This window comes from Jaculus jaculus, chromosome 19, assembly GCF_020740685.1.
Source record: "Jaculus jaculus isolate mJacJac1 chromosome 19, mJacJac1.mat.Y.cur, whole genome shotgun sequence".
Taxonomy (NCBI): domain Eukaryota; kingdom Metazoa; phylum Chordata; class Mammalia; order Rodentia; family Dipodidae; genus Jaculus; species Jaculus jaculus.
The window spans coordinates 21,334,696-21,360,770 of record NC_059120.1 but is presented as its reverse complement, the minus strand read 5'-3'; the positions used below and the strand labels follow the sequence as shown (position 1 = coordinate 21,360,770).

General features: G+C 43.7%; 2 protein-coding genes and 2 non-coding genes across 5 annotated transcripts in view; 1 reads left to right on the top strand and 3 right to left on the bottom strand.

The window, feature by feature from the left end:
• Nucleotides 1–9,465, top strand: part of Dipk1a (divergent protein kinase domain 1A) — a 108,530-nt gene extending 99,065 nt beyond the window's left edge. The window contains exons 4-5 of the mRNA XM_045138094.1: nucleotides 3,385–3,561; nucleotides 7,562–9,465. Coding sequence (XP_044994029.1) covers nucleotides 3,385–3,561; nucleotides 7,562–8,374 — 990 coding nt within the window. The 3' untranslated portion in view covers nucleotides 8,375–9,465. The remainder of the gene's footprint in view (nucleotides 1–3,384; nucleotides 3,562–7,561) is intronic.
• Nucleotides 9,466–9,721: 256 nt separating this feature from the next.
• On the bottom strand, nucleotides 9,722–25,124 carry Rpl5 (ribosomal protein L5). Of its 2 annotated transcripts, none has more exons than XM_045138095.1 (8): nucleotides 25,013–25,124; nucleotides 23,537–23,606; nucleotides 23,330–23,445; nucleotides 20,783–20,917; nucleotides 19,737–19,939; nucleotides 18,418–18,595; nucleotides 11,629–11,717; nucleotides 9,722–9,876 (listed from the first exon to the last, which is right to left on the bottom strand). In XM_045138095.1, the coding sequence occupies exons 1-8, from the start codon at nucleotides 25,013–25,015 to the stop codon at nucleotides 9,777–9,779; spliced, it is 894 nt and encodes a 297-aa protein (XP_044994030.1). In that variant the 5' UTR covers nucleotides 25,016–25,124; the 3' UTR covers nucleotides 9,722–9,776. The 2 variants fall into 2 exon arrangements, with proteins under 2 accessions (XP_044994030.1, XP_044994031.1); XM_045138096.1 differs by having other exon boundaries at nucleotides 11,629–11,714.
• LOC123456138 lies at nucleotides 11,426–11,558 on the bottom strand. Its single transcript, XR_006634355.1, has one exon. It is a non-coding gene; the product is annotated as a small nucleolar RNA SNORA66 (small nucleolar RNA).
• LOC123456136 lies at nucleotides 18,664–18,757 on the bottom strand. Its single transcript, XR_006634353.1, has one exon. It is a non-coding gene; the product is annotated as a small nucleolar RNA SNORD21 (small nucleolar RNA).
• Nucleotides 25,125–26,075: the final 951 nt, after the last annotated feature.

The window sequence follows — 26,075 nt, the reverse complement described above, 5'->3', positions numbered from 1 at the left end:
CCCAACACTCAGGAGGCAGAGGGAGGAGGATCATTGTGAGTTCGAGGCCACCCTGAGACTACATAGGGAATTCCAGGTCAGCCTGGGCTAGAGTGAGACCCTGCCTCAAAAGTAAAAATAAAACCTGTTTCAGTCTGTGGCTGGTGGGCCTGTGGGAATGTGTGGCAGTAGAAGCCCACTCACCTACTGCCAGGAGTGAAGGTAGGAAGAGATTCACACCCCTCAATCCCCTGTAAAGGTACATCCCAGGAACCTAAGGTTTCCTACTAGCCCCTACCCCTTACAAGATCTGCCACCTTTCAGTAGGACCAAGCTGGGGACTGAGCTTTTAACTCCTGGACCTTTGAGGGACACTTCTCTGAACCATACCAATCTACTCCTCATCACCCAAAGACTCTGTCACAATTGTATTACGTCAAAAACATAAATGATGACTGGAGAGATTTCTTAGTGTTGAAGGCACTTGTAGAGACAGAAGTTCCCAAAGGCTCACAAATGATGTGATGAACAGGAGACCCTGCTTCACAGGATGTGGAATGCAAGGCCAGACCTTAAAGTTGTTCTGTGATCTCCACATGCATGCTGTGGCACATGTATGCCCGCACTCACACACCAAATAACTAACAATTAAAGAGACAGGGAGATGGCTCAGCAGTTAAAGGCACTTGCTTGCAAAGTGTGCCATCCTGCTTTCTATTTCCCAGTACCCACATAAAGTCAGATACACAATGTGGTATATGCAGCACTAGAGTTTGTTTACAGTGGCACCCACACTCTCACTATCTTTCTGCTTGCAAATATAAATAAATATATTTTGAAAAAATTAAGAACACATTTAGGCATGAATTACTTTTACAATTTAAAAAGTTAACTGGGCATGGTGACACACGCCTTTAATCCCAGAACTTGGGAGGCAGAGGTTAGCTGGGCATGATGGTGCATGCTTTTAATCCTAGCACTTGGGACAAAGAGATAGGAGGACTACTGTGAGTTCAAAGCCAGCTTGGGACTATAGAGTGGATTCCAGATCAGCCAGGGCTACAATGAGACCCTACCTCAAAAAGACAAAATAAATAATTTTTTTTAAAAGTCATTTAGGGTGCCAGGCATGGTGGTACATGCCTTTAATTCCAGCATTCGGGAGGCAGAAGTAAGATGATCACCATGAGTTCAAGATCACCCTGAGATTACATAGTGAATTCCAGATCAGCCTGGCCTAGAGCAAGACCTAACCTCAACCTGCCCCCCCAAAAAAATCATCATTTAGGGGTATGGGAAGATGGCTCAGCTTTAACAGGGGCTTGCTTACAAAACTTTCTAGCCCAGGGTTGATTCCCCAGTACTCACAGAAAGCCAGATATACAAAGTGACGCATGCATCTGGAATTTCTTTGCAGTAGCAAGAGGTCTTGGCCTGCCCATGCTCTTCCCAACCCTTTCTGATTACAAATAAAAATATTTTTTAATATTTTATTTTTATTTATCTATTTATTTGACAGAGAAAGAGAGAGCATGGGCATGCCAGAGCCTCAAGCCACTGCAAACAAACTCCAGATGCATGTGCCCCCTTGTGCATCTGGCTAACGTGGGTCCTGGGGAATTGAACCTGTATCCTTTGGCTTTGCAGGCAAACACCTTAACCACTAAGCAATCCCTCCAGCCCTAAAAAAATTTGTTTTGGTTTTTCTTGATTTTTCGAGGTAGGGTCTCACTCTATCCCAGGCTGACCTGGAATTCACTATGGAGTCTCAGGGTGGCCTCGAACTCACAGCGATCCTCCTACTTCTGCCTCCCAAGTGCTGGGATTAAAGGCGTGAGCCACCACGCCCGGATTCTAAAAATATTTTATTTGTTTAAGAGAGTGAAAGAGGGAAAGAGAGAGAATGGATGTGCTAGTTCAGTCCCCCAGTACCCACATAATCCAGATGCACAAAGTGATGCATGCAACTGGAGTACATTTGCAGTGGGTAGAGGCCCTGGCATGCCCATCCTTTCTTTCTCTTTCTGCCTTTTTCTTTCTGTCTCTTTCAAATAAATAAATTTAAATAAAATATTATAAAAGTCATGTAGGGGGCTGGAGAGATGGATTAGTGGTTAAGGTACTTGCCTGTGAAGCCTAAGGATCCATGTTCTACTCTCCAGGTCTGATGCAAGTGCACAAGGTTGTACATGAGCACAAGGTGATGCGTGTGTATGGAGTTTGATTGCAGTAGCTGGAGGCCCTGCCACGCTCTCACTCGTGCTCTCTCATCAAAAATACAAAAGTCAGGGCTGGACAGATGGCTTAGTGGTTAAGCACTTGCCCGTGAAGCCTAAGGACCCTGGTTTGAGGCTCCGTTTCCCAGGACCCACGTTAGCCAGATGCACAAGGGGTCGCACACGTCTGGAGTTCATTTGCAGTGGCTGGAAGCCCTGGCACGCCCATTCTCTCTCTCTGCCTCTTTCTCTCTCTGTCGCTCTCAAATAAATAAATAAAAATAAAATATTTTATTGAAAAGTCAGGCTGGAGAGATGACTTAGTGGCTAAGGTACTTGCCTGAAAGTCATATCACATTGGTTTACTCATTCATCATTCATTTATTCATTTGCATGGTCTCACATTGTAGCACAGGCTGGCTGGCTTAGAAACCACTATTTACCCAGGCTAGCTTCAAATTGAGACAATTCCCCTGCCTTAGCCTACCAAGTAGCTGAGATTACAGGCATAAAATACTGCTCCTGGCTCTGGTACTAGTTTAATGTCAAAATGTACCACAATTCAATGCTCCCTCAAATCTGTATATTTTTAGCTATTATAAATAATTTGACTGTGGGGCTGGAGAAATGGCTTAGTTTTTAAGGCACTTGCCTGCAAAGCCCAATGACCCAGGCTCGATTCCCCAGGACCCACATAAGCCAGATACACAAGGTGGCGCATACGTCTGGAGTTTGTTTGCAGTGACTGGAGACCCTGGCACATCTATCCTCTCTGTGTGTCAAATAAATAAATAAATAAATAAATAAATAATTAATTAATTAATTAATTAATATTTTTTTAAAAAGAAAAGAAATAAATCAAGTCATAGCCCTAATAGTGGTTTTTTGGGTTTTTTTTTTTGTTGTTGTTGTTGTTGTTTGGTTTTTTGAGGTAGAGTCTCACTCTAGCTCAGGCTGGCATGGAACTTACTATATAGTCTCAGGGTGGCCTCAAATTCATGTTGATCCTCCTACCTCTCCCTCCCGAGTGCTGGAATTAAAGGTGTGTGCCACTACACCCAGCTCCTAGCTCACTGTTTTGATGCATGTTTATATTTTGTAGGGAAGGAGTAATCAAAATATGCAACAGTTTATTTTTTAGAATTTCGTACACAACACAATCTACAACTTGTCATTCTTTTCCATAAAGATGTACTTAGGGATTTGGGATAATCTGCCAGGCGTTGTGAAATGTCAGATGGAACAAGCACTTCATCTTGACTTTGGAACTGAATTGGAGCCAAGAAAAGAACTAGTGCTATTTGATAAACCAACTAGAGGAACTACTGTACAGAAATTCAAAGAAATGGTCTACAGTCTATTTAAGGTGAGTATATCTCGTCACATACCCCAATTAAGAAGCTATATTTTGCAAAAGAACTGGCAGGACCCCATTTTAAGTTATTACAATGTTGACATCTTCTGACATCTGTGAGGGACCCTATCCTGAGGAAATAATTCAAAGAAAAGATTTTTTTTTCCAAATTTTTATTAACAACTTCCATGATTATAAAAAATATCCCCATGGTAATACCCTCTACCCCCCCCCACTTCCCCTTTGAAACTCCATTCCCCATCATATCCCCTCCCCATCTCAATCAGTCTCTCTTTTATTTTGATGTCATGATCTTTTCCTCTTATTACTATGGTCTTGTGTAGGTAGTGTCAGACACTATGAGGTCATGGATATCCAGGCCATTTTGTGTCTGGGGGGAGCACGTTGTAAGGAGTCCTACCCTTCCTTTGGCTCTTACATTCTTTCCGCCACCTCTTCCTCATTAGACCCTGAGCCTTGGAAGGTGTGATAGAGATATTGCAGTACTGAGCACTCCGGTCACTTCTTTCCAGCACCATGATACCTTCTGAGTCGTCCCAAGGTCACTGCCATCAGAAAAGAGAAGATTCTCTACCAAAAGTGAGAGTAGCATTAATATAAGGGTATGAACATTAAGAGAAGTGCTTACTGGGCAGTTTGATAAGCATAGTATATACATTTAGCCAGGCAGCAGCAGTTGTCATACCGCTAGGGCTCATGTCCACCTCTGTTTTAAGTTTTCAGTATCAGGGATGTATTTCCCTCCCATGGAGCGGTCCTCCAGTCCAATTAGAGGGCAGTTGGTTTCCACCATGAGAGGCATGCCACTATTGCATCCGCCCATTGGCTCATTTGGCCTGGCTGGCCAAGTATAAGGCTTGCAGTGTCCACTGTTGAGTATCTTCACTGGTGATCTCTTTCTCCCATTGAACTACATGCAGAATGGCTTCTTCCAGCTCAAAGAAAAAATTTTAACAGTCACATTTTTAAAATATTTTATTTATTTGCGAGAGAGAAGTAGGAAAGGAAAGGAGAAAAAGAATGGGCACACCAGGGCCTTCAGCCACTGCAAATGAACTCCAGATGCGTGTGCCCTCTTGTACATCTGGTTTACATGGGTCCAGGGGAATCAAACCGGGGTCCTTGGGCTTTGCAGGCTACTTGGTAGGCTAGGGCAGGGGATTTGTCTCAATTTGAGGCTAGCCTGGGTAAATAGTGGTTTCTAAGCCAGCCAGCCTGTGCTACAATGTGAGACCATGCAAATGAATAAATGAATGATAAATGAGTAAATCAATTTGACATGACAAAAGTGAAATGAAATTAGTGTACACTACTTGGGAGGCTGAGGAAGGATGATCCTTTGAGCCTAGAAATTCAAGGCCAGCCTGGGTAATACCGCAATCCCATTTCAAATTAAGATCTGGGCATGGGTAGATGGGTCCATGCTTGTGATAACAGCACTTGGGATTCTGAGGTAGGAGGAATGTCAGGGCTGCATAGCAAAACCCTGTCTCAAACAGAGTGGGGAGCCAAGCGTGGTGGTGCACACCTTTAATCCCAGCACTGGGGAGGCAGAGGTAGGAGGCTCTCTATGAGTTCGAGGCTACCCTGTGAGACTACATACTGAATTCCAGGACACTCTGAACTAGAGTGAGACCCTACCTCAAAAAACCAAAAATAAATTTTTTAAAAGAGGAGGGGGTGCTAAAGAGATAGCTTAGCAGTTAAGGAGCTTGCCTGCAAAGCCTAACAACCCAAATTCAATTCTCCATTACACACATAAAGCCAGATACAGTGGTGCCTGCATCTGGAGTTTATTTGAAGAGGCTGGAAGCCCTGGCACATCCATTCTCTCTTTCTGCTTGCAAATAAAAAAAATATTTAATAAAAAATTAGCTTGGGGGGGGGGGAACATAGCAGCACATGCCTTTAATCCCAGTTCCCAGGAGGCAGAGGTAGGAGAATCATCGTGAGTTCGAAGCTTTCCTAAGACTGCCTAGTGAATTCTAGGTCAGCCTGAGCTAGAGTGAGACCATACCTTGAAAAATCAAAAAAAAAAAAAAAAAAAAAAAAAAGAGGGGCATGGCTAGGGATATAGTTCAGTGGCAGAGCATTTGCCCAGCATGTGCAAGGCAGTGGATTTAACCCGCTAGTCCCCAGCACTACCATTCTTTTTTGTTGTTGCTTTGGTTTTTTGAGGTAGGGTTTCACTCTAGTCCACGCTGATGTGGAATTCACTATGTAGTGTAGTCTCGGGGTGGCCTCAAACCTGCCTCTGCCTTCCAAATGCTGGGATTAAAGGCATGCGGCACCACACCCTGCACAAATTTAAAAAACTGTTTTTCTCATCTTTCCTTTTCCCATCCATCTCATCCTGTCCTGTCTTGTTCTTCCCTCTTGCACTGGAGATTGAACCAAAGATTACTAAAAGACATCCCTAGCCCCTTCTTCCTCCCTTGCTTCTCCAACCCTACCTTGAAAAACAAACAAAAAGCTAGGGGATAAAAACCCAAAAATTCATAAGCTAAATATACAAAAATGAAAATGGTATTGGAAGTATTTTACTGATTTTTTGTAATTTCTTTAAAAATTTATTCATTATTTATCTATCTGTTTTTGGTTTTTCAAGGTAGGGTCTCACTCTAGCTCAAGCTGACCTGGAATTAACTATGTAGTCTCAGGGTGGCCTCAAACTCTTGGCAATCCTCCTACCTCTGCCTCCTAAATTCTGGGATTAAAGGTGTGTGTCAACCATGCCTAGCTAAGGTTTTTTTTGTTTTGTTTTTTGTTTTTTTAATATTAGAGACAGAGAGAGGGAAAAAAAGATAGTGAGAATGGGTACACCAGGGCCTCTAGCCACTGCAAAAACTCCAGATACATGTACATCATCTGGTTTACATAAGACCTGAAGAACTGAACCTGGATCCTTAGGCTTCTCAGGCTTGTGCCTTAACTGCTGAACTCTCTCTCCAGCCCCTCATTTTTACTTTTGTTTTCATTCAAAAGTTTTCTTTTCTTTGGCTATTTTACATTCACTTGAGAACATTTTATCCCAGAGAATTTTTTTCTTTTTTTTTTTTTTGATTTTTCGAGGTAGGGTCTCACTCTAGCCCAGGCTGACCTGGAATTCACCATGGAATCTCAGGGTGGCCTCGAACTCACAGCGATCCTCCTACCTCTGCCTCCCAAGTGCTGGGATTAAAGGCGTGTGCCACCATGCCCGTCTTTATCCCAGAGAATTTAACAGGGAAAAATCTTTTTATCCTTTATTAAAACAATGCAAGATGATTTTGATTAGCTCTCCCTCTACCTTTCAGTCTCTTCCCCTGACCTCATTTGGGCCTTTTCACCCCCATTAATCTGTTTGTGTGCATGTATGTATGTATGTGTATATATATATATATATATATATATAATTTTCTTTTGTTTGTGAGGCAGGGTCTCACTCTGGTCCAGGCTGACTTGGAATTAACTATGTAGTCTCAGGGTGGCCACAAACTCATGGCAATCCTCCTACCTTTGCCTCCCATGTGCTGGGATTAAAGGTGTGCACCACCACGCCTGGCACATATATTCTTTTTTTTTTATTTTTATTTTTTTTTTTATTTATTTATTTGAGAGTGACAGACACAGAGAGAAAGACAGATAGAGGGAGAGAGAATGGGCGCGCCAGGGCTTCCAGCCTCTGCAAACGAACTCCAGACACGTGCACCCCCTTGTGCATCTGGCTAATGTGGGACCTGGGGAACCGAGCCTCGAACCGGGGTCCTTAGGCATCACAGGCAAGCGCTTAACCGCTAAGCCATCTCTCCAGCCCAATATTCTTAATAACTTATGTCTTAAATGTTTAGAAATGTGTGCATTCTTTTACTGGGACTCAGAAACAAGGTTATTACTAGCATGGTCATAATGCCTATAGAGGGACTGAACTTGTTATAGGAGATAACTTTTTTTTACAGGGTCAGCAGCTGTTTTTTTATCCCTCATGCATAACTTGCCAAATTCTTGACAGGCAAAATTAGGTGACCAAGGAAACCTTTCTGAACTGGTGAACCTCATCTTGACAGTGGCTGATGGTGACAAAGACGGCCAAGTTTCTCTAGGAGAAGCGAAGTCAGCGTGGGCCCTTCTCCAGTTGAATGAATTTCTTCTCATGGTGATACTTCAAGATAAGGAACATACTCCCAAACTAATGGGATTCTGTGGGGACCTCTATGTGATGGAAAGTGTTGAGTATACCTCTCTTTATGGAATAAGCCTTCCGTGGGTCATTGAACTTTTTATTCCCTCTGGGTTCAGAAGAAGCATGGATCAGTTATTCACACCATCATGGCCTAGAAAGGCTAAAATTGCCATAGGACTTCTCGAATTTGTGGAAGATGTTTTCCACGGTCCCTATGGAAACTTTCTCATGTGTGATACTAGTGCCAAAAACCTAGGATATAATGATAAGTATGATTTGAAGATGGTAGACATGAGGAAAATCGTGCCAGAGACAAACCTGAAAGAACTTATCAAGGACCGTCACTGTGAGTCCGACCTGGACTGTGTCTATGGCACGGATTGCAGAACTAGCTGTGACCAAAGTACAATGAAGTGTACTTCAGAGGTAATCCAACCAAACTTGGCAAAGGCCTGTCAGCTACTTAAAGACTACCTACTGCGTGGTGCTCCCAGCGAAATTCGTGAAGAATTGGAAAAGCAGCTTTATTCTTGTATTGCTCTCAAAGTCACCGCCAATCAAATGGAAATGGAACATTCTTTGATATTAAATAACCTAAAAACATTGTTGTGGAAGAAAATTTCTTACACAAATGACTCTTAGTTCACTTGGAGTGTTGCCAGTTTTGAGCAGTTCAAGGAACAGCTTACAATTCAGAGATCCCTTCCTTGGGCCAATGAAGCTTGTGTTAATACTTGGAGTTAATGGCAGGAGGTCTACAGGGTGTCAACATGTCCAAGATTTCATTCCTGCCCTTAGAAGCCGTTGTTTCCCAAGTACATTCACTGTGTCTATTTTGATCGACTTTAAAAAAGGAAAAAAAAAAAAAAGCTGTGAAAAGCCTCATTCCATAGTGTTTGTAGATTTGTTAGCCCAAATACCATTGCTGGAAACACTTTGCATTGAAGCTGCTGTTTAAAAAACTAATGTTTCAGCATGGTAAAAGTTTGCACATTAACAAAACTACAAAGGCGGCAAATTAAAACTATTCCTTTACAAAACAATTGGTTAACAGCATGGTTTATTGTATTATACTTACATTTTTAACTTTAGTGTGTAGCAGGAAAATGAGTGGCTTTTAGCCTCAGAAGTGTCCTACTTGGTAATATGTAATTACCATTAGCAGTGACTGAAAATGGGTGAGCGCTGTATTGGTTTATCAACCAGCCAACGGTCCTTTCAAACATTTTGGGGTGGGAATGTAACCAAATAAAGGCTTACTTGACGTGACACAAGCACCACAAAAAAAAACACTTCTTTTAGGGTCACACAACTAATCAAGACCCATACATGAACTGATACGGAGAAAGGACTGTTCAAAATAAGACTGCAGTCAGTCATGGAAGACTTAATTTTGCATTTTCAAACCATCTCTCTTGTGGGCCAAAGGGCTATCTCCTGAGACATGTAAACGTACTCACCCAGTGTTTTCCCATGTTAAGCTTGATAATGCAATTTGACCTTTTCATGTTATTTTCATGTGTATTCAGATTTGGCATGTACCTTTAACATCTCCATGAGACACCTTTTGGAGAAAATGCCCCATTATTTTCTGCTCAAAGTGAATTTGTGACCATTAGCTTTCTCGCAACATTTAAAGCCATGGATTAGCACCGGTTGTTTAAGACTGTATACTCGGAGGTACTCTTTCTTCCCACCAATCATCTGGTTGTAATAAATGGATGGAAGAATTATTTAGTGATTGTTGGTCTCTTGCTTGTCAGATTTTTAGGGAGAGCTGTACAACATAATTTGAGGGATAATGGATTCCTGTCAAGAACAGAGGTCCAAGATAGGCAGGAACTGCTGGATGCAACACGTAAGGTGGCTGTTTATGGAAAAAGCTGTACTTGTTTCTTGGATGGAAAAAAAAACCTGACAATTCCTCTGCTTTTTACACTTCAGGGCATTTCCTACAGTTTCATAATAACAGCTTCACACAAAAAGAGCTGCTTGGTCAATAAGTTTATTGTCTTTATGAAAAAAATCTTCATAGAAAATTCCTTTAGCTCTCAGCAGCCCGTTCCTGAGCTCTGAGGAAGCTTGCCTTCTTTTGAGCGACCCGATCTTTCTTCTGGGCAAGGGACATTTTGGGACGATTCCACCTAGAAAACAAAGTAAGGGTGAGGAAGACAGGAATAGATTCTTAAAATAGTGAAAAAGGATACAAAATTTTCAATTACAAATGACAAAGGTGCCAGAAGTGGTGGTGCACGCCTTTAATCCCCGCATTCGGGAGGATCGCTTTGAGTTTGAGGCCAGCCTGAGACTAGAATGAAACCCTACCTCGAAAAACAAACAAATGACAAAGGCTGGGAGGCCAATGCCTTTAATACCAGCACTAAGGTAGGAAAATCACTGTGTGTTTGAAACCATGGCCTGGCATTGTAGTTTGTGCCTTTAAACCCAGCACTATGGAGGCAGAGATAGGAGGATCGCTTTGAGTTCGAGGTCAGCCTGAGCTAGAAATGAGACCTCTGCCTTAAAAAAAAAAGTCTTTGAAGACTAATCAGAAGGTTTTCCTTTTTCACTTTTTTGAGGTAGGGTCTTGGTGTAACCCACTCTGTCCTCATTGATCCTACCCCCCTCCCAAGTGCTGTGATTAAAGGTGTACGTTGCTACAGCTGACTCTAAGATAGTGTCTTACAATGTGGCCCTAGCCGGCCTCAAAGTCATGGCAATCCTCAGCTTCTCCAAGTCCTGGGATTGTCAACATGTGTCATATTTGGCTCAAATTCTAACACATGTACCTAAGTATGTTAAGCTAACTTCCCCAAAGCCAACTTCAGTAGCACTGTCTTACTGCCACAACATCAAGTCAAACTGGTTTGAGATGGGCCAGTGGTTAAAGGTACTTGCTTGCAGAGCCTGAAAGCCTGAGTTTGATTCCCCAGCATCCATTAAAAGCCAAGTACACAAAGTGGTACATGTCTGGAGTTCATCTGCAGCACATTCTCTCTCTTAAAAAAAACAATTCCAGGTAGGGTCTCATTTTACCTTAGACTGACCTCAATTCCACAGCTATTCTCCTACCTGATTCTCTAACTGCTGGGAATTAAGGGTATGTGACACCATGCCAGGCCCCAAAAATACTTAAGAATAAAATAAAGCCAGGCGTAGTGGTGCCTACCTTTAATCCCAGCACTCAGGAGGCAGAGGTAGGAGGACTACTGTGAGTTTGAGGCCACCCTGAGACCCTACCTCAAAAAACCAAAACCAAAAGCAAAACAAAAAATAAAATACAATAAAACCATAGGGGGCAGGCTTGGTGGCTCACACCTTTAAGTTTGAGGCTATCCTGTGACCCTACCTTAAAAAATGAGAAAAACAAACAAAAAAAGAAAATGAAAACTCTCAGGCTAGAAAGATGGCTTAGTGGTTAAGGTGCTTGCCTGCAAAGCCTAAAGACTCAAGTTCAATTCCCCAGGACCTATATAAGCCAGGTGCACAAGGTGGCACATGCATCTGGAGTTCCTTTGCAGTGGTTAGAGGCCCTGGTGCACCCATTCCGTCTGCCTCTTTTGTACCCATGTAAAGCTAGACACACAAGTGGCTTAATCATCTGGCATTTGTTTGCAGTGAAAAGAGACCCTGGTACCTACATGCCCACACTCAAACAAGCACACACAAATAAAACAAACAAAAAATACAACTTTAACTTCTAGGATAGAATGGGCCACCTCAGTAGCTTCTGAGGCGAGTATGTTCCTATCACCACAGTTACTTTAGCAAACCTGGTTCCCTTAGCTCCTGCTACATCAAGCAGAGCTAGTGATCGAGTTTGCACAACTACACAGAGGGGGACCCACAAGAAATGGGGCAGCCCAGGAACCACTCTACGACAGGAAAACACATACCTCTTCTTCTTAACTTCTCTCTTGGGCTTCTTCTCATAGACTGGATTCTCTCGTATAGCAGTATGGGCTTTCTTATACATCTCCTCCATCTGAAACAAAGGAAAGCAAACAGCACTTGGTTTCATTTCATATGCCCTATGATTTAAGGTACAGTACTTTACCATTTGCTCTATTTTGTCCTCCTAAGCCTAATTCTCTAAAGGAACTAAGCTCAGTATTGATTATGAACTTAAAAATTACAATTTTTGATCACATCCCTGTTATTTTATGCAATTTGAAATGACCCTACTCACAATGCCCAGGGTGGGGATATACCTAGGTTGGCTGTGTAACTTAAAAAAAATTTTATTTCCAAAGAAAAATACATCCATCCATGTGCCACTGTGTACATCTGGTTCTACGTGGGCACTGGAAAACTGAGCCCTAGTTGTTAGGCTTTACAGGCAAGTGTCCTAACACACTAAGTCATCTCCAGCACTAAATATTCATTTTTATAGAGACACACTGCTCTCAGAATTTTGCGGAAGAGGGCAAGGAAAGATTGTAAAACCCACAGATTGGGCCTCATACCCATAGGCACTGCCACGCCCAGTAACGGCTGCTTTCAAACGGCTGCTTTCAAAACAAATAACCACCACAACTCCATAGGGAAGAATACCAGCAACCCTATCAAGGGCCCCCAGCGGATTAAGGGAAAAAAAATGGTACTAACACACAATATGTCCTCACTAAGTACATTCTAGAAAAATAAAAAAGTAGATGTGGTGGCGCACACCTTTAATCCCAGCACTTGGGGGGCAGAGGTAGGAGGATCACTGTAAGTTCAAAGACACCATAAGACTACATAATGAATTCTAGGTCAGCCTGGGCTAGAGTGAGACCCTACCTTGAAAACCCAAAAACGAAGGAAGGAAGGAAAGGAAGGAGAAAGAAAGAAAACACAGAAACAAAAACACTGCTCTCATCCTAAATACTGCCTGACCTCAATTTTCTTTTCTTTCAACTAAGGGCACAAACCAAAAATTGGGCAGAGTCAAAACAGTGTGAGACCATGGGACACTAGGGACCAACAACCAACTACCCAATTCTTATCATTCCACATCTCTAGATTTAGCATTTCCATCATTACACCTGATACTTGTTCAAAGCAATTCCCAGTATAATGTATCATAGACTACTTCCATTTTTCACTATCATGTGGTCATATAAGGTTTCTAGAACTAAGACAATCTAGAAGCACCATATAATTATATTTTTAAATCAGGTCATTTTGTTCCAGAGTTCATTAAAAAAATTCCTCACCAGGTATGGTGGTACACACCTTTAATCCCAGCAGAGACAGAGGTAGAAGGATCACTGTGAGTTCAAGGCCACCCTGAGACTACATAGTGAATTCCAGGCCAGACCAAGCTAGAGTGAGACCCTACTTCGAAAAACCAAAAATAATAAAAAAGGGCTGGAGAGATGGCTTAGCAGTTAAGGTACTTGCCTGCAATTGCCAAAGGACCTGTTTGATTCCCCAGGACATAAGTAAACCAGATGCACAAGGAAGCACACTGCCTCTTTCTCAAAATATATAAATAAAAATAAATATTTTCCTCAACCTCAGTAACAATTACAGCTCCATAAACAATGTCAAGATGAGGCTGGAGAGATAGCTTAGCAGCTGAGGTATTTGCCTACAAAGCCGAAGGACCCAGGGTTCAATTCCCCAGGACCTCATAAGCCAGATGCAGAAAGGGGCACATGCAACTGGAGTTTGTTTGCAGTGGCTAGAAGACTTGGCGCACCCATTTTCTCCTTCTCTCCCTCAAATAATTAAAAATTTTAAGAACATCAAGATGCTCAGATATGGTGCTTAAGCTTTTAATCCCAGAGGTAGGAGGATAGCCATGAGTTCAAGGTCACCCTGAGACTACACATGAATTTCAGGCTAAAAACAAATCAAACAAACAAACAAAAAAACCCCACCAGAATGTCAAGATGGGTGAGCACTTATCAGGGACCTGAACCCGATTCCCAACACATTTTTTTCTTTCATTTATTTCCAGGCAGGGCCTCAAATTCACAGCAATCCTCCTACTTCTGTCTCATAAATGCTGGGACTTGATTGAAGGCATGCACCACCACTCCTGACCCCAGCACTTTTTTAATTATTAAATTATATTTCTTTAGAAAAATACAAAGCTGATACACCCATATGATCTTAGAGCCTATGTGGGCCTGGAAGGAGCATGAAGAGATTTAGAGAAGAGAAGAAAGTACAGACAGCTCCTGCCATGTGGAGGCCAGGAGGGGATGGAGAGGCTCAAGGGGTATTTCACCACCTCTCAGCCCAGCTGGGCTCTGGTAAACATTTATAACCTCATGGTGTAAGCTACCTTACAGCTCTGGTGAGCCACAGACAGCTAGCTGGTATGGACTAAAGCAGCTTTTCTTTTTTTGAATTTTTAAATTTCATTTGAAAGAGGCAGACAAAGAATAGTCATGCTAAGGCTTCAGCTGCTGTAGGTAACACCAGGTTCATGTGCCTGCCACCTTGTGCATCTGGTTTACATGGGTTCTGGGGACTCAAACCTGGGTCCTCTGGCATTGCAGAGAAGCGCCCTGACCACTAAGCAATCTTTCCAGCCCCCTCACCCTTTTATTGCAGTAGTCTTGCTCTAGCCCAGGCTGACCTGAATTCACTATGTAGTCTCAGGATGGTCTTGCACTCAGTGAGTGATCCTCCTACCTCTGCTTCCAGAGTGTTGGGATTAAAGGCATGTGCCACCACATGTGGAGAATTAAACCTGGGGCAATCAGGCTTTGCAAGCAAGCACCCTCTAACACTGAGCCATCTCTCCAGACCCTCTACCTCATTTTTTGACAGAGGGTTTCTCACTCAACTTAGAGCTCATCAATTCAGCTAGACTAGTTAGGCTGCCAGCAAACCATGCAGATCCACTTGTCACCACCTCCCCACACCCAGGACCACGCCTTACACCAGTAGTGCGGGAACCCAAATACAGGTCTTCACGTTTATGGAGTGGGTTCTTTACCCATTGAGCCCTTTTCCCAGCCACACCCTACAACCCTTTTAAATGCTAAAATTCAGCTAGGCATTTGACCACAGGCCTATACAATGATGGAAAAAGTTGTAAACACTGAGATACTGCCTCAAAAAAGTAGTTTCAGGTGGCACACACCTTTAATCCCGGCACTCAGGAGGCAGAGGTAGGAGGATCACTGAGAGTTCAAGGACACCATGAGACTACATAGTGAATTCCAGGTCACCCTGAGCTAGAGTGAGACCCTACCTTGGAAAACAAAAAACAAAACCAGTTTCCTTTTGCATTCTACTATATCTATCTATGGTACTTAATCTAATAATTGCAAATATTCAGGCAACTATTTTATTCCAAAAATTTAAATACAACCAGACATATGCAGATAACGCCAAATATTTAGTTGCTAAAAAAAAAAATCTAGCTGGGCGTGGTGTCACACGCCTTTAATCCCAGCACTCGGGAGGCAAGGTAGGAGGATTGCTGTGAGTTCAGACACCCTGAGAATACAGAGTGAATTCCAGGTCAGCCTAGACTAGAGTGAAACCCTACCTGGGGGAGGGGGAATCATACATGCAAGTCTTGTATCTGGCCATCCAGGCCAAATGAGCCAACGGGTACAATGGTAGCACGTCTGTTATGGGGGAAACAAACTGCCCTCTAATTGGACTGGAGGACTGCTCCATGAGCAGTCATGAGCCCTAGGAGTGGAATGTCTGCTGCTATCTGGCTAACTGTATATACTACACTCACCAAATTGCCCACTAAGTACTTCTCTGAATGCTCATACCCATATATTAATGCTACTCTACTCTCACTTTTGGTTAAGAAGCTTCTCTTTTCAGATGGCAGTGACCTTGGCACTCAGAAGGCACGATGGTGCTGAGATGTGACAGAGGAGAGTGCTTAGCACTGAAGTATCTCTATCACACCTTCCAAGGCTCAGAGTCCATTGCAGAAGAGGTGGCGGAAAGAATGTACGAGCCAAATGAAGGGTAGGACTCCTTACAACGCGCTCCTCCAGACACAAAATGGTCTGGATATCCATGACCTCACAGTGCCTGACACTACCTACACAAGACCATCGTAATAGAAGGAAAAGATGATGACATCAAAATTAAAAAGAGACTGACTGAGTGGGGGAAGGGATATGATGGAGAGTGGAGTTTCAAAGGGGAAAGTGGGGGAGGAAGGGAAGGAATTACCATGGAATATTTTTTACAATCATGGAAGTTGTCAATAAAAAAAAAAGAATAAAAAAATCACTTCCTAGGGCTGGAGAGATGGCTCAGCGGTTAAGCACTTGCCTGTGAAGCCTAAGGACCCCGGTTCAAGGCTCGGTTCCCCAGGTCCCAGTTAGCCAGATGCACAAGGGGCGCACGCATCTGGAGTTCGTTTGCAGAGGCTGGAAGCCCTGGCGCGCCCATTCTCTCTCTCTCCCTCTATCTTTCTCTCTGTGTCTGTCGCTCTCAAATAAATAAATAAATAATTTAAAAAAAAATCACTTCCTAGCCAGGCGTGGTGGCACACGCCTTTAATCCCAGCACTCGGGAGGCAGAGGTAGGAGGATTGCCATGAATTTGAGGCCACCCTCAGACTCCATAGTGAATTCCAGGTCAGCCTGGGCCAGAGCGAAAACCTACCTTGAAAAACCAAACAAACAAAATCACTTCCAGCAGGCATGGTGGCACAGGCATCTAGAGTTCGTTGCAGCGACTGGAGGCCCTGGCATGCCCATTCTCTACCTTCCATCTTTCTCTGCTTGCAATTATGCAAATAAATATAAAAATATAAAAACCCCACTAATGGTTTTCTCACTCATAAATTCAAGCTATGTAGTCTAAGACTGTCCAAAGCATAAAATCACAGAAAGCAATTTGATCTCAACACACTTTTACAGTTATCAAAAGTTTTATAATAATGCAGGTCATGTCCTACATTTTTTTTTCAAGGTAGGGTCTCAGTCTAGCTCAGGTTGACATGGAATTCACTATGTACTCTCAGGGCGGAGTGCTGGGATTAAAGGTGTAAGCACCATGCTTGGTTAGTGCCCTTTTTTTTGTTTTTCGAGGTAGGGTCTCACTTTACTTCAATCTGACCTGGAATTAAGTGTCAGGATGGCCTTCCTACCTCTGCCTCCCAAGTGCTGAAATTAAAGGCATGTGCCACCACACCCAACTTCATTTTTGCATTTTTAAAACTGGTACTATGGTCTTCAGTTATTCCAATACCTTAACAGAAGTAGTCCTGGGGATTTCAACTTTAGGACTGATAAACTTCAGTATTAAACTCATTTTTGCAAGTGAGTTTAAGTGGAGTTGCAATTCCATTAGGACACTTTTGCAAACATGATTTCCATGGCATCATTAAGATGCTAGTAAGTTCCAGGTCAGCCTGGGCTACAGTGAGACTCTACCTTGAAAAATCCAAATAAAACAAAAATTTTTTAGGCAAGAAAGTTGGCTTAGCAGGGCACTTGCCTGTGAAGCCTAAGGACCAAGGTTTAATTCCTCAGTACCCAATTAAGCCAGATGCACAAAGTGATGCATGCATCTGGAGTTCATTTGCAGTGACTAGAGAGGCCCTAGCGCACCCATTCTCTCTGCCTTTCTCTCAAATAAATAGAAGAAAATAATTCCGGGCATGGTGGCACATGCCTTTAATCCCAGCACTTGGGAGAAAGAGGGAGGTGGATTATTGTGAGTTCAAGGTCACCCTAAGACTACACAGTGAATTCCAGGTTAACCTGAACTTGAGACCTCCACCTTAAAAAAAATAAATAAAAATAAAAATGTTCATAGTAAATATCCCATCAAATACAACCATGACCACAGGAACAACATGCATACAGAAACTGAAGCATCAAGAATAGCAAAGGCTGTGTGTAATCACGTAACTTGGGAGGCTGATGTAGGAGCAGCACCATGAGTTCCAGACTACAAAGTATGTTCCAGGTCAGCCTGGGTTAAAATAAGACCCTACCTCCAAAAAATTAAAATTAAAAAAAAAAAACAAAACAAAACCTGAAGCAGGGCATGGTGGCACACGCCTTCAATTTCAGCACTAGGCAGGCAGAGGTAGAAGTTCAAGCCCACCCGGAGACTACATAGTGAATTCCAGGTCAGTTTGAGACCCTACCTCCAAAAAAAAACACCTGATCAGCCATCCTACCTCCACCTCCCAAGTGTGAAATTACAAGCTTGCACTCCCACACCCAGCTTGCATCATGTAAGCCAGCCTTCCTCCACATCTAGGATTCCTAAAAATATGCTGACAATACCAGCTCATTACTGGTATAACTAACTTGCCCAACTTGTTAATCTACTCTCATCCAGCATCTTAATTTCACGTAACAGGTATGAGTATACTCACACCTATATTCAACTTTCAACTGAGAACCTCAAATAAATCTACGTGAGGGCTACAGATGAAGCTGAGCAATTAAGATGTTTGCCTGCGAAGCCTAAGGACCCAGGTTCGATACGCCAGTACCCATGTAAGCCAGATGCACGAGGTGGTGTGTCTGGAGTTAATTTCAGCACTTGGGAGGCAGAGGTAGGAAGGCCACACCCTGACACTTAATTCCAGGTCTGCAGTGGCATGAGGCTCCGGAGTACCCACTCTCTGCCTCCTCCCCCCTCAAATAAATATATTTTAAAAGCCCATGTACAAATATAATCCACCAAAACCAAACCTGTTTTCATAAATTACCAATACAGGCATTTTAAGGTAAAATTTTTACCATGTCTGGAGTGACGCTGTTCTTTATGTACTGAGAGAACTGTTTCTTGTACGCATCTTCATCTTCTTCCATCAGGTAACGCATGTAATCTGCAACATTCTGACCCATGATGTGCTTGCGGTGTACTTCTGCATTGAACTCCTTACTCTCAGAATCATAACCTGGGAAGCGTTTGGTACTGAAATAAATTTCAACATTTTAGTATACAGGCTGACTCAAATCACTTCTCAGGAATTCAGTTCAACAGCTGCCATCAGTCCCGTCTTGAAACAATGATTGCATCATATGCAACCGAAGGACCAACTACTGACTGCTCAGTTAGTGGGATATCATCATTAGCAGTGCATCTCTGAATTCCACAAAAGAAAAATCATACCACAAACACATTTCCTTTTTCTTCTGATGTGATATAACTACATTGCTCAGGCTAGTCTCAAACTCCTGGGCTCATATGATCCTGAGACCATAAGCACATGCCACCTCTCATAAGTTCTCCTATATTTAGTATAGCCAGGCATAATGCACGTCTTTAATCCTAGCACTGGGGAGGGGTGGGAGGATTGCTGTGAGTTCCAGGCCAGCCTGGGCTAGAGTGAGACCTACTTCAAAAAAAAAGTAGTTTTTTTTTTGTGCCAGCCCTTCTACCTATTAGCTGCAAAACCTTGGCTAAATCACTTATAACTTAGTACTGAGGAGGTTGTGGCGGGATTACTGCAGAGCTCCAGGTAAGCCTGGGTGACAGTAAGACAAGACCCTACCTGGAGTTTTATTTAAGAGTTGGTGGAGTGTACAGTTTTACTTGAGTTGGTCAGTTTTCTGTTTTCCTTGGCACAGTTCCTAATATAAAGCAAATGGCTCTTTACTGGTTCCTGAACTTCCAGATTCTGGTAAGCCTTCCCATCCTTACTCCTCCCTCTTGCCTTCCTCATGATGGGATCTCTGTACTTCTTCCTCTTCCCTTCTCTTAATCTAATAAAGTCTCTCTACCCTTAAAAAAAACAACAACAAAAAGCAAGTATTCGTAAATAGCTACTTTTTAAAAAACATTTTTATTTATTTATTTGCAAGGGGAGAGAGAGGAGAGATGGACAGAGAATGAGCATACCATGGCCTCCAGCCACTGCAAACGAATTCGAGATCATGTGCCACTTTGTGCATCTGGCATTACATGGGTACTGGGAAATAGAACTCCGGTCTTTAGCATTTGCAAGTAAATGCCTTAACTACTAAGCCATCTCTCCAGCCCATAAACAGCTACTTTTTACCATGCAATGATCTCCATAGTCCAACCAGTTAGAAACAGTTAAGTGTAATATTACCTGTGAGGGATAGACAAGCCTCCATCCACAGCTCCCTTTAGGGCCCCAAAAACTTTATTGCCAGTTGTAGTTCTAGCAAGGCCTGCATCCAAATAGCACGTGAAGGCACCAGGCTGACCATCAATGCTCTCCACATTGTATTCATCTCCAGTCACCTCCACTTGGCCTTCATAGATCTTGTCCATGCCAAACCTATTGAGAAGCTATTAACAAGACGTCACTATAAATGCCTGTTTCAGTGTATTCAACTACTTTAAAACATTCCATGTTACAACAACTTAATTTGATCTTTGTACTTATTCAAGTGACTTTCATGTTTCTTCAGTCTTATGTAGCTCAACAGTATTGAATGTTAATCAGTTTTAACTTAATCTGTAATAGAACTTTAGGGCTGAACAAGCATATTTATGGGCTCTAGTAGAGCTCAAGGAGTCTTGGGCCACTTCTCAGCTGGAAGTCACCCAGCTATGGTTTCAGCATAATGCTGCTCCTGTATCAGAATGTTCCCTACTTAAACATGCTTATACAATGAAGATGGGGGGGGCAACACTGATGCATATAAAAGTAGGGAGAAATTTGGTTTATTTCCCAACTGCATTCAGAGAGTACATACAGGAAATGCTGCCAACCAGATGGAAAAGCAATCTTTCTTTCAATAGCCATCCTTCCCCTAACAAAGAGCACATTTTCTCATATTTTACCATTCATATAAATCAAGTAACTAGCTACAAGTGGCTTTTCAAATTCAAGGTTAAAACCTGGACTCCTTCATAGCACTAGCCAGATTCAAGTAAGTCCACTGGTGGTATTATCTGGCTGTCACAACCACAGAATTCTGCCAGACTGAGCTGCTTAGATACACTCACAATGGGGGAAAATCTGCTTCCACAGATTATTGGAAATGCACTGCTATCTCAAACTTTGCATTTATAAAATCACATTCCCTCTTAAGACACATGGCAAGTTAGTCCTCTCCTAAAGCCATAGCTGAGTCTCACCCACATTCACACATTTTCAAGACAACTCCAAGGTCATTTTATACTTACCCTGCGGGCCAGCAGCAGGCCGGTACAATAAGCCGCAGCATAATTTGTTAGGCCAACTTTCACACCATATTTTGGCAGTTCGTGTGCATATGCTGCGCAGACTATCATATCCCCTTCTATACGGGCATAAGCAATCTACAATAAGAGAAAAATCAGGTTAACAACCTGTTTCACTACTCTATTGCTTGTCTAAGGGCCTTCCTTTTTTTTCTGTTTTGTTTTTTAAGGTACAGTCTCACTTTAGCCTACGCTGATCTGGAATTCACTCTGTATTCTCATGCTAGAGTCGAATTTACTGTGATCCTCCTACCTCTGCCTTCCAAGTGCTGGGATTAAAGGAATGTGCCACCATGCCCAGCAAAGGGCCTTCTTTAAAACAGGTGTGTGAATGAGGACTCAGTGGACATCCACCTGCAACACTTAAACTATGTTCCACTCAGTCAACTATGCTGCAGATCAAGTTATTTATTAGGAAGACTCAAGCATCTAAATATGATTATTACCACATATAAAAGGTTAAAAAGGGGGCTGGAGAGATGGCTTAGTGGTTAAACGCTTGCCTGTGAAGCCTAAGGACCCCGGTTCGAGGCTTGGTTCCCCAGGTCCCATGTTAGGCAGATGCACAAAAGGGGGTGCACGCGTCTGGAGTTCGTTTGCAGAGGCTGGAAGCCCTGGCGCGCCCATTCTCTCTTTCTCCCTCTATCTGACTTTCTCTCTGTGTCTGTCGCTCTCAAATAAATAAATAAATAATTTTTAAAAAAAGGTTAAAATGGTACCCAAATAGACACTGAATGTTAGGACTTATTTGGAATAAATTCTGCCCGCAGCTCCTTCTAAATACTAAAAACACTAAAGAGTTTAGCTGTTGAATTAGGGGCACTTCAAAAAGTCAGAGATGCTGGGAGTGGTGATTCACACCTTTAATCCCAGCATGAAAAGGCAGAGGCAGTTCAAGGTCAGCATAGGACTACAGAGTTAGGTCCAGGTCAGCCTGAGCTAGAGTGAGACCCTACCTCAGAAACAACTAAAAGTAACAGTAATAAAATGGCCAGGTGGGGTGAACACCTTTAATCCCAGAATCTGGGAGGCAAAGGAGGATCTCTGGGAGTTTGAGGCCACTCTAAACTACATAGTGAATTTCACATCAGTCTGAGCTAGATTGAGACCATGCCTTAAAAAAAAAAAAAGGCCCACATGTGGTAGCATGTGTCTGTAATCCCAGCATTCAAGAAGCAGAGGCAGGAAGAGCACTGTGAGTTCAAGGCCACCCTGAGACTACACAGTGGAATTCCAGGTCAGCCTAAGCCAGAGACCTTACCTCGAAAAACCATAAATAAATAAAATAAAACAGAGGAAGCAAGGTGGCACATGCCTGTGACCGCAGCACTCTAGAGGTTGAGGCAGGAGCATTGCCTCGCCTTCAAGGCTGGCCTGAGCTACAGTGAGTGCCAGGACAGTCAGAACTAGATAGCACAATCCTGTCTCAAAAAAATAAGTCAGATTTAAAAAAAAAATCGGGCTAGAGAGGTGGCTTAGCGGCTAAGCGCTTGCCTGTGAAGCCTAAGGACCCAGGTTTGAGGCTTGATTCCCCAGGATCCATGTTAGCTAGATGCACAAGGGGGCGCATGCATCTGGAGTTCGTTTGCAGTGGCTGGTGGCCCTGGCGTGCCCATTTTCTCTTTCTCTGTCCCTTTCTCTCAGTCTGTCGCTCTCAAATAAACAAACAAAAAAATTTAAATAAATAAATAAAAATCAGGGTTGGAGAAATAGCTTAGTGGTTAAGGCACTTGCCTGCAAAAAACAAAAGACCCAGGTTCAATTCCCCAGGACCCATGTAAGCCAGATGCACAAGGTGGCATGTGTCTGGAGTTCATTTGCAGTGGCAAGTGGCAGACTGGCAAGTCCCTTCTGTCTCTCAAACAAATAAATCACAGGGAGCCGGATGTGGTGGCGCACTTTAATCTCAGCACTCAGGAGGCCTAAGTAGAAGAATCACTGCCAGTCTGGGGGCAACATGAGTTCTAGGTCAGCCTGGGCTAGAGTGAGAAACCACCTTGGGGAAAGAAAACAAAAACCAGAAGTCATAGGACTGGGAAGGTGGCTCAGAGGCTTGTTTGCACCTGGGCCAGCACACAAATGCGCAGTTACCAGAAACTGCCATATTCTCTAAGGCTCACAGGACCTATGTAGCGCAGGGTGGTAGTCCTGGGATTCCAGCTGTGAGCCACCATGCCCAACAAGAACCCCAAGTCTTATTTACCTTAACCATTACCCACCTCTTTAATGAGTAAAGTGGCATGTAAGGCCAGATACTGAGTCAGGACCAAAACCCTACTCTACAGGAACTAGTTCTGGCAAGAATGTTCTATTTTCCCACCTTACTCACAAAGCTAAGGCAGATAAGACAAGAAAGATTAAACTGGGTCAATATTTTCAAACATGGCTGACCTTTCCAGGTGTTTAAATACCAATTCCCCAGTCTCAACCATAAACTTCTGAAAAAATCCTCTCCACCATAGTGAGAAAGGGCTTTATCCACCAACTTACCTGACAAATGATATCTCTGTTAGTTACACGAACAATCATCCTGTATTTGGGTGTGTTGTACTTATTTTTGTCTTGGATCACCAAGCGTTTGCGAGCATAGTAGTCAGTTTTACCCTCTACAAGGGAAAAAAAAAAAAGATTATATAAGGGATAGTCCTCCACAAAGCTGACTGCTTTTAATACTGAAAACATGAAAAATATCCATACCTCGTCGCCTTCTAAATTTCACTTGGTACCTCTTAAAGTAGGCCTTATTCTTGACAACTTTAACAAACCCCTTAAAGGAAAAAAAATGTATATATTAGAGGTTAGGTAAATGTTTTAGTTTGTACTTTTTTTGAGACAGGTTCTCACTATGACACCCAGATGAGCCTGGCTTTACTGTAAGATACATTTGCTTTCAAGGCAGGGTCTCACTCTAGCCCAGGCTGGCCTGTTACAACAGCTGTATCCCAGGCTGGTCTTGGAACTCAATAAATCTACCTCAGTGCTAGGCTTGTGCCATCCCCAGTCAGCGTATGCTTTCAGAACGAGTTAACTATGTATCAAAGCAAATTTGGACTTCAAGAGCAAACCAATAAAACTGCCAACTTTTGTTGTACCTAAAACCGACTGACTGAATCATTCCAATGATTTTTTTTTCTATTTTTCACGTAACTTCATAGAACACAATACATACTAATCATAGGAGGATGTGGCAAGACTGCCAAGTGGAAAGACTGGCTAGCGTAAGTGAGGCCCTGGACTGAACCCCTAGGAATCCATAGGCTTTTATTCAATAGATTCCGCAGGCACAAACCTACTTTTTACATGTAGTTTAAGTTTTTAAACACTCACAATTTCTGTATTTGTGTCCTCGCAGATCGGTACGCATCAATCCTTGTGCCCATCTTTTGCGAAGTACCGCCCTACACAGCAGTCACTGGTGGCAAACGTCAACTGCTCTGCGCAGTATCCCCACTCCGAGAACCGAGCCTCAGCTATCTAGCTCTCATTTCCTCCGTGCTTCTACAAGCCTAAACGGCCTGCCACAATCGTGGGAGCAAAGCACATTCAGCAATGTCTTCCCATTAAAGCAGCATAGTAGCGCCAGCAAAAACACTCCACTTTTAGGGTCCTGTCCCAACCCTCCCTTTAAACCATGGCCAGGGGCTAACAGGAGATAGGAGTCGCCGGATTCCAAATGACAGGAGTTCCCTTCCGGGTTGGAGGTACCCCAAGGCTTCCATCCTCCCCGACAGTTTTGACTTAAAACCTTGTGCCCCGGCCAGCAGGGATTGGCCGGGCACGACCGGGTAACGAGAGGAGGACCTCCCAGGCCGCCCGCCTCCGCTCCCGCATACCCCAACTAGCCTGGGGGCGAATGCAGGCAGGCAGCCTACCCCGCCGGCGTTCCTGAGGCGCAGCCAGCACCATCCCTACAAACTGACTACCAAAGTCACCCCGCTTCCCATCGCGGGGCTCCGGGCCGATTATCTTTCCCGGGCCACCCTTCCCCCCGGCTCGCGCGCGCGGCGGCAGCCATTAAGGCCACGCTGGGAGCGGCAGCCGCAGAAGGGCAATGCCGGCAATCTATCGCCATCCGAACCCTGCGACGCGCAAGATCGGCCCGAGACGGGCGCTCGCGACAGGAGAGGGGACCCTCGTGCATCCACGGTCCTGAGACCGAGGGGGATCACTCACCATCCTGTGAAATAGAGACCCGCGTCCGGGGCTCCGCACAGACCTGCAGGCCGAGCAGCGCTACAGGGGGGAAAAGGCCGGGGCCCTTGCGCATGCGCAGTATGTAGCGCTGACGATTACGCTACCTGCGTGAGGAAGAGAGAAGGCGTTGGACGCTCGGTGTGCGGTCGGCCGCCACCTGCTGGCTGGAGGATGAATGAGTCGGACTTCGCCTTCGAGAAGTAGGGAGGATTAAAGAATTTTGCTGGAGAGCGCTTTATCACAGCAAATATATATGATTTTTTTCTGTTTTTGTTTCTTTGTTGTTTTCGAAGTAGGGTCTCACTCTAGCCCAGGCTGAACTGGAAGTCACTCGGTAGTCTCAGGGTTGCCTTGAACTTACGGCGATCCTCCTACCTCTGGCTCCCGAGTGCTGGGATTAAAGGTGTGCGCCACCACCTGGCTTCGGATTCTTTTTCTTAATTTATTATTTTTGTCTTCTTCAAGGTAGGGTCTCAATCTAGCTCAGACTGACCTGGAACTCACTCCATAATACCAGGTAGGCCTTGAACTTCCAGTGACACTCCTACTTCAGCCTCCTGAGTACTGGGATTAAAAGGCATGACACCCCCCTCCTTTTTTTTTTCTTTTTGACAGTGACTAACAGAGAGAGTAAAGGCAGAGAGGGAGAGAGAGAGAGGACAGTGGGCGCGCCAGGGCTTCCAGCCACTGCAAACGAACTGCAGACGCGTGCGCCCCCTTGTGCATCTCGCTAACGTGGGGAATCGAGCCTCGAACCCGGGTCCTTAGGCTTCACAGGCCATCTCTCCAGCCCCAAAATATTTTACTTTTTTTTTTTTATGAGAGAAAAACAGAAGATAAAGGGACAGATAGAGAGAATAGGCACACCAGGGCCTCTAGCTATTGCATTGGAACTGCAGACACATACGCCCCCTTGTGCATCTGGCTTGCAGCATCCTGGGGAATCAAACCAGGGTCCTTCGGCTTCAGAGGCAAATATTTTAACCGCTAAGCCATTTCCTCAGTTCCTGCATGAGACGTTTTTGAAATTATTTGTAATTAG